Genomic DNA, 8,832 nt, shown 5'->3' with positions numbered 1-8,832 from the left:
CCGCAGTCGCATTCTGAGTGCCTTCCCACCTTCCGGTCCTGTATCTGACAGTGTTTCTCTGCTATTCAGAGTTTTCAGTGACTAGCGATTCAGAAGTAGTTTGTCACTCTTTCTTCCTAGTCTGTCTTTGTTTGGAAGCTCATCTGAAATCTGTCCACCATGGGTGACCCTGCTGGTTATTTAAAATACCCGTGGCATAGCCTTCAGAATCACAGCAATTCAAACCACCACAGCACGATAGACAGACGAGTGGCGGTTGTGTGGTAGCTGTTAAAGATGAATCTCCTTGCGCTATGGCCCTTAAGTCCAGCTCAAAGGTGGGATTTCCGTCGTCGGATGTCGCATCAGTCAAGAGGCGGAAGCGCAGCAGGGGCGACAGGGTTGTAATGAGACGCTTTGGGCTGTGTTTGTGGGTCTGTAAATTGTTCGAGCCCACCTCAAAGCCATGATCCAACGGCTAGGCCGGGACGGCACCCTCATGTCTGGGGTAAGTATGACAGCCTGGCTGGCCGCTGCAGTCTCTTCCCGCTAGGCAGCGTTCCCCACTCCCCGTCGACCTGGTCCTCCAGACACCTCTCACCCCGCCACTCCTTGGTCTTGGTTTCATTTAACACTTCCACCAGGTCTGGGCAGTTCTTGCACATCGTTCAGCCGCCTCCCCCTCCATTAGCACTACCTAGTCTATATCTAAAACAATTTATTTTAAATGCAATACTCAACAAGCAAGTCTATGAAGTAAAATTCTACAAAATCCCATTTCTTATATTGTAAATTTGCTAAGAATTACACAAATTGGGTTGGGTTCGGTTTTAGCAACAAACAAAAGAATAAAGTTAAAGGATATTAGAAGAAGTCCTGATGTGGTACTGTAGGGTACACATGGACTGCTAAACGTAAGGTTGGTGATTCAAACCCTGCCAACAGCTCCTTAGAAACTCTACACAGGGTCACTATGAGTTGGACCCAACACGATGGCACTTAACGACAACAAACAAAAGGATAACTACTGGAGCCACATTTTCATCTCCACTAAAGGATAGGTTTCTTGGTCCTCTTACAAAACTCTTGAACTTGCTACCCTAACAAATCAGACAATTTCTAAATGAATCAACTGGCAACAGGCATTAAAAAGAACACATTCTTTTCCTCCCAGACATTCAGACAGACAATAACAATACCCTATGACTTCTGAAATTCTTAATTAGTGTCCACTGTAACAATGTTTAGAACAAATCCATGACTTTATAACTAAAGGAGTCCAAAAGCTCATTTATGTATCCCTGTTCCTAAAAGATCAAATTTTAGCAGCTGTTTCCTTCATGTAGCAAAAGAACATCATTGCCTTTACTTTTCAAAGAGGTAGCACACATTCTTCTTCTCTATTTGGAATGAATATCCAGCCAGAAGCTGGGCCCCAGGAGGGCCTTACCACATGTATTTTAATCCTATACGAAAAGTAGGCAGTCAGCATTTTCCTGCTTCCCTTTCAGCAAACAAAGGTTTTCAGAAGAGGAAAACACAGTCCAAAGTATGCAAAACTAATAGGATTTAAAAGACAACTTTTGCACACTATCTTTTCAAAGTGCAGCAGTCAATTATCAATGAGGCTGGGAGAGGAAGGGAGTCAATTTAGGCAGCTATGTTTAGAATTCAGATATAATAGAATGAGAAAATAACCATTAATAATACACTCAACTATTTTAGGAATCCTGCTGAACTTTGTTTAATGCTCTATTTAAGATACCTACATGTTGGTTTCAGTAAAAGAGGGTGGGGGGATGCCTGTCACGTTCAAATAGGTCTTTAGGAAAAAAGTTGAAATTCAAACAATCCCCAGTACTCAAGTCATTTCCCTTTTACCCAAGTTCTCCACCCAAATAGAATGCTTTTCTTTCAGAACAGCTAGACCACTAGGATGTGATTTTTTTAAAAAAAGACACAGTTCATAGTACAGTATGAACATTGTGTAAGAAATAATATTGAGAACATTTATTCCAACTGCTAATTTCAAATTCTATCCAAATTTTTTGAAATGGACTTGACTGTCCATGAACAACTATTGCAAGATACATGTCTCAAGTTATTATCTAATACTCCCATTCAAAAACAAGTCAAATATTCATATTTTAATTATACACAAAGCAAGCAAATGGTCCTTCAGAGTTCTTGACTACTTCTCTGTTTAGTGCCATCGTGTCGGTTTTAACTCACAGTAACCCTGTATAGGATTTCAGAGGAGCAGCTGGTGGGTCTGAACTGTCGACCATGTGATTCAAAGTTCAGTGTTTATTCTATAGTGCCATGTCAAGAGTCCAACTACTTCCCTAACATATTATAATCCTTGCAAGTGAAATATCTTTCTGCTTTTTTTTCATATCCTCCATGGTGCCTGGCAGTCACACTCAATAAAATGCTCAGTGAATGAATGGCACACTCAAACTTATGCACCTTCAGATGCTCAATCTCTTTTGTTTCCCCATTTGTCTCCAGGGAAGGAACCTGAGGCATTTATCCCATGCTTAAAGAGACTGTGTTGTCATGTGTTTCACATCTACAAGCCAAGACACATTTGATAAGGTCTGTAATTATGGAACTATGGAACAAGCAAGGTCGTTTATCCAGTCTGGGCCTGCTGGCTACTGTAGGAGCATGATTAGCATGTGTATGGAATCAAATGACCATATTTGAAACCTAACCATTTTTCCAAAACATAACGTTGGGAATTCAATGGATCTCTACATCAATCTGAAAAGAACATGCGATATTAATCAAGGTTTACATGATTAGCCATGAATATACTCACCAAAAAAACTAGGAGAGTTGGCTTCTGAAAAGCAAGAAAGCATTATATAATCTGGAGACACCCCTAGACTTTTTCATACTAGACTTTTGCAAAGAAGTGAAACAGTTCACATCTTTGTTGCAACTAATTCCACAAACAATGATTAGGTATCAACTACCAACTAAGTGCTGTGAGAACTGTAAGGGTGTCTAAAACATGAAGCCTACCTGTCCTCAAGTAAACAACAATTTCATGGAGGAGACAGTACCATTATCGTACCATTCTGCAGCTTAAAACATACATTGGTACATATTTCCTCCATTAAATTTCCCAGCAAACCTATGACATAAATAAGATTTGCTATACATAATTCACACATGAGAAAAACTGCAGGTTAAGGGACCAAGATGCTTGCCTCCCGGTCTAAAGTTCTTCCTTCTCTTGAACAAACAGTCATATGAAAAGCAGATGGTAATAAATAATAGGAGTCCTGGTGTGGCACTGTGGGCTAATGCACTGGACTGCAAAGGTGGTATGAACCACAAGATTGCTGGTTCAAGCTCACCAGCTGCTCCTTGGAAACCCTATACAGGGTCTCTATGGGTCAGAATCAACTCGACAGCACTTAACAACAGCAACAACATGGAAAAGAGTCCTGGTGTAGTGCTGTAGGATTAGCATTGAAATACTAACCTTAAGGTTGGCGTTCAAACCCACCAGTGACTCAATGGCAAGTAACAACAAAGAGAGGAAGAGTTTAATATTAACCTCCATGGTGGGAATTTGAAAGTAATCTGTGAAGGTGACTTTTGACTTTGACTTTGAGGTGGGTTTTAGAGGACGGAATATTTTCAGTCAATTAACATGGGGAATGAGAGTTAGGTCTGAGCGAAAAAGGAGAGTACACAAGCAACATCATGAAGTACAGGAGTTTAAGACATAACAAGAAGCTTAGTTTGGCTGGTGGTCTCGCAGTGTAAGAATGTGGCACCGAAGTCGCAAAGGTAAGCTTAGGCTTTGAACGCCAGGCAGAGTGGAAGCGTCTACATACGATACAGAAAAGCGGCAGCTTTAAAGGCAAGCTTTTTATTTCAGACTTGTCATTTTGGGCAGGACAATTCTTTTTTATTGGGATCATTACATTGCCAACAGGGCATCTGGCATCTCTGGTCTTTGCCCACTAAATGCTGGCTGGTTGTGCTTTCCAGTCATGGAAAAAAATCAAAGACCTTACACATTTCCAAATGTCCAAAAAGCAGCTCTGTCACCAGTTTTAGAGAAGGCTGCCAAAAGTGTCTAGTCCAGGTCCAGGTGAAGAAAGGAAAAGCCAGAAACCCACTGCGAAGTGTACTGTGATGATTTAGGAAAGATCCAATACAATGGTCACATGGGGTGATGGGAAAAGAAACGACAGGTATGAGAGAGATCATGGAATCAGAACAGAATCAACTAGATTTGACTTTTGTTGAGCAGAGGGAAAAAAAGGAATTAAACATGATTCCAAAATTTCCAGCTTGTGGAATTGAGAAAATAACGCTATTAACTAAATTACAGCGAAGAAAAATGTGCCAGTGGTGGGAGGGAGGGCAGAGTTCTATTTTTAGGTGTCTGAATATGAACCATCTATATATCTCTGTGGCACTGTAAGCTAATAATTAGAAAATGTGGGTCTAGAGCTCAACCCAAGTTATTGTTGTTGATTAGTGCTGTTGAGCAGGTTCCAACTCATAGCGACCCTGTATAGGGTTTCCAAGGAGCAGCTAATGAGTCTGAAACGCTGACCTTGTGGTCTAGTGCTTTATCTTACAACGCTACACCAGGACTCCCAACCCAAGTTAGGGATAAGAAACAAACAGAATCAAAGGAGACACGCAGAATAGGAAGAGAAACCATCTAAGGAAAGACATTTAAAGAATTCCTTGTTTTACTGTTTTGAAAATTGTCCTTTTCCTTGTATTCATCCTCTCCCATAATGCTCTTTCATCTTGCTTACTTTAGCCATTTCACCAGGAGGGTCAAATTGCTAGAGAAGGACATCATGCTTAGTAGAGAATCAACAAAAAAAGAGAGAGACCCTCAATGAGATGGACTGAAACAGTGGCTGCCCCAGTGGACTCACACAGCACCACCTGGGGGGAAAGCGCAGGACCAGGCACTATTTATTCTGTTAGACATATGATCACTACGAGGTGGAACAGACTCCAGGGCACCCAACGTGTTCTCTTCAGTTTGCCAGTTAGTCAAACATGGTACAGAGAGAGAAGGAAAAAACAAAAACACAAGAGACAGACCAACAGAGACAATGAGATGTGACAGATCTCTTCTTAGATTTTAAAACTAAAAATGTTAAGCAAGTACTCAAGTTCACCAATCTCTGAACTTTGGTGAACTCACTAATTGTACTCTCCCTTTACAAAACCAAAAAAAAGCACTGTCATTGAGTCAATTCCGACTCATAGATATCCTCTTAGATAGTCATGAGAAGTTGTATAGAGAAGTCCACACAGTGAGGAACTGAAGCCTCCTAAAAACAGTTTCTTGAGTTAGTCTGGAAGCAAACCTCCCAGCTCCAATCAAGCCTTTAGGTGACTGTAGCTCTGCCTGACAGATTAACTCCAACCTCATAAGAGAACCAGTGTCAAAACCACCTAGGCTAAGCCACTCTCAGATTCCTGAACCTCAGGGAATTCTGTGAGAAAATATATTTTATATGTAGAATAGTCCTGGTGTGGCAATATATGATAAACACTGCCAGCAACAAGGTCAGCAGTTCAAACTCACCAGTTGCTTCTCGGAAACTCTAATCAGTGTCACTATGCACCAGAACCAACTCCAAGGCACTTAACGACAATAAATAATATATGCTTCTTTCCTCAATGGTTCAAAATAGAGTATTTTGTTTTGTTTTAAATAGCACATGCATATACAAGCTAACAATGAAAGACAATATGAGTTTAGTGCCAAATAAGTGTTTCCAGCTATGTCTACATAAGCTCAGAACAGGAAAGATTTGTCTTTGGGTTAGAGAGTTGAGAAAAGGTTTCATGCAGAAGACAGAACTTCAACTAAATCTAAAGGAGAGGTGAGGCAGGCATCAGCAAAGTGAATGAGAACACTCTAGGAAGGACGAGATTGATGTGGCAAATATTAAATGGCAGGTGGTTGAAGCAGAGCACTGTTGGGAAAAATGGGACGATGAAGTAGTAAAGTTAGGTTTAGATCAAATTAAGGAAGGCTTTGAATATAAAGGTCAGATTTTATCTCGTAGGCATGGAGAGTTGCTGAGAATTTTTGAATAGGATACTAATCCTGTTCAATTGGAATTTGCAATTATGAGAAATTTCTGAGAAGTACCTCCTTTCTCCATGCTTATTACCCTATCCCCAATGTGCTTTCTTTATGCAGAACTGTTAATAAATACAAGTCAAAGACTTCATTTTGCTCGGATCCATCATCAACACTCATGGAAGGAAGCAGCAGTCAAGAAATCAAACGATGATGTAAATCAGCTGCAAAAGACTTAAGTGTTCTAGAGCAAAGATGTCAGTTTGACGACAAAGGTGCACCTGAACCAAGCCAAGGTATTTCAATCACCTTAGATGCATGTGAAAGTTGGACAGTGAATAAAAAGACTGTAGCAGAATCCATGCATAGTGTTGGAAAAGAATACTAATAGCACCGCATGGACTTCCAGTCGAACAAACAAATGACTTGGAAGAAGTAGAATTAGAATACTCTTTAGAAACAAGGATGGCAAGATTTTTGTCTCTCATACTTGGGACATATTATCAGGAGGGATTAGTCGTGGCAGAAGAACATTATGTTTGGAAAAGTGGAGAGTCAGAGAGAAACAGGAAGACTCTAAGAAGATGGACTGGCACGGTGGCAGCAGCAGTGGACTCGAACATACCAACAACTGAGAGGCTGGTGTAGGGCCAGGCAGTGTTTTGTTGTGTTGTGCATGGGGATGTTATGAGTCAGAACCTACTGAACAGGAACTAACAACAAAGATACAACACAAAAATTCTCTTTAGAAAATCAATAAAATGGAATTAATTTTAGAATAATATTTTAACTATATTTGACGGAACATTTTGTTTATCATTTTACCATGTAAATTTATATTTTATACTCAATACTCTTCACATTCAAAATGTGACCCCAAATTCAGTGTGTGCTAAAAATATATTATGTTAAAATAAAGTTATTGTAAGACGGCGCTAAACTCTGGCTACTCTCCAAGCAGCATTATCAGAAATGCCTTCATGTACTCCTTTCCTTTGTTTTACCTTTACATGATGTCAGATGCAGACAATTATAACTATAACACCTCAATCTCTTGGAGTGAAGATAACAGAAAAATCCAAGAAGTAGAATAGAAAAGTATAACAAATATTTAGGGGCCTGCTTATCCCTAAGTCTGATTATAAAAATAAGTTAAGTTCTAATTTTACATTCTCCTCATTAAAATCAGCAAAAATACAGGCCTCAAAAGCAGTTTCTGGAGACAAGATCATAGGTGGGAACTCACTTCAATTCACAATAAATACTTACTGTGTGAGAACCGCTGAGTGATCGGGGTTCCAGGATAAGGGTATGTTCGACTTTCCCACTGAATGTTTCCTTCCTGTACAGCCTTCATGAAACCATGGTAACACTGGTGGGCTACACCTAAAGACAAAAAGACAAGTGTTTCAGCCTGGACACTTCTATAAGTCAAATGATTAGAACTACATCTAGAGAAATAACTGTAAAAATCCATTGAAAATCGGAACATGGAATGTACGAAGTATGAATCTGGGAAAATTGGAAGTTGTCAAAAATGAAATGGAACACATAAACATCAATGTCTTAGGCATTAGTGAGCTGAAATGGACTGGTATTGACCATTTTGAATCTGACAACCACATGGTTTACTAGGCCGGGAATGACAAATTGAAGAGGAATGGTGTTGCATTCATCATCAAAAAGAACATATCCAGATCAGTCATGAGGTACAATGCTGTCTGTGATAGGATAATATCCATGTGCTTAAAGGGAAGCCCAGTTAATACCACTATTATTCAAATTTATGCACCAACCACTAAAGCCAATGAGGATGAAATAGAAGAATTCTACTAATTTCTTCAATTTGAAACTGATAAAACATACAATCAGGATGTACTGATCACAGAACAAACAAGATGCCGGACAGGGTGGAAGTGCAGTGAAGAGCTTCATCAGCAACAACACAGAATACCGGACCAATCAGGCTCAGGGGATGGTGTCAGAACTCTGAATCATATATAAGAAATATTTAGAAGGTTGTACGGCTTACAGGTAGGGGAATTTGTAGCAGAAGCAAGAAATCCATTGTTTTCTAATTCAAGATGCTCAACTGCTCCCAGACCCGTCATCTTGGGCAAGACCAAGCGGGGTAAGGATCAGAGCAGCCACGGATGCCTGAGAAAACCACAGAAATAAAGGTGTAGACATTCTTTTTTGGGGGGAGTATCTGTTTATTGGTCTCTCACTGTCTGCACACCTCCATTCTGGTGACTAGAGGGGATGCCTGAATAAATGGACACCCCACCCCCACAACTAAAGGGTTCTACTACGCATGTGTACAGATCCCCTTGAAATTTAAACTGACAGTTTCCACTTAAAACGAAAGGGCCACAGCTGGGCCTGAACTGTTTATCTCTAGGAAAAAGGCCTGAATGGGGATTGTGGAGCGGGACAGACAGACAAAAAAAGGAAATAGGCTGAAAATTAAATCCTGAGTTACGTTACAACAACCAACAGTGGCATCTTGAAATTTCTGTAGCCCACCTCCAGATGACATCTACCTAGAGGCAATCAGAAAGCATATTAGATAATACCAAAATACACACCCATCTAAGTATTTAAGCCACATATAACTCCTGAATATACCCAAAAAACAGAAGCAGATGACCATATCATCACAGGTCCAGAAACAAGAGAAAGTGACTGAGGCAAATGAGTTGGTAGTAGACCTATACTCCATGCTGGAAGATGGGCAGGCTTTGGAAATGCCTGAGAAGGAATTC

At 40.2% G+C, this 8,832-nt stretch overlaps 1 protein-coding gene across 1 annotated transcript in view; it reads right to left on the bottom strand.

Moving 5' to 3' along the window:
- FBXO42 (F-box protein 42) overlaps positions 1-8,832 on the bottom strand; it is a 175,066-nt gene that overhangs the window by 72,753 nt on the left and 93,481 nt on the right. The window contains exon 3 of the mRNA XM_006866349.1: positions 7,337-7,453. Coding sequence (XP_006866411.1) covers positions 7,337-7,453 — 117 coding nt within the window. The remainder of the gene's footprint in view (positions 1-7,336; positions 7,454-8,832) is intronic.

Source organism: Chrysochloris asiatica, unplaced genomic scaffold (assembly GCF_000296735.1).
Source record: "Chrysochloris asiatica unplaced genomic scaffold, ChrAsi1.0 scaffold00090, whole genome shotgun sequence".
Classification (NCBI taxonomy): domain Eukaryota; kingdom Metazoa; phylum Chordata; class Mammalia; order Afrosoricida; family Chrysochloridae; genus Chrysochloris; species Chrysochloris asiatica.
This window is presented reverse-complemented; position numbering and strand designations above follow the sequence as displayed.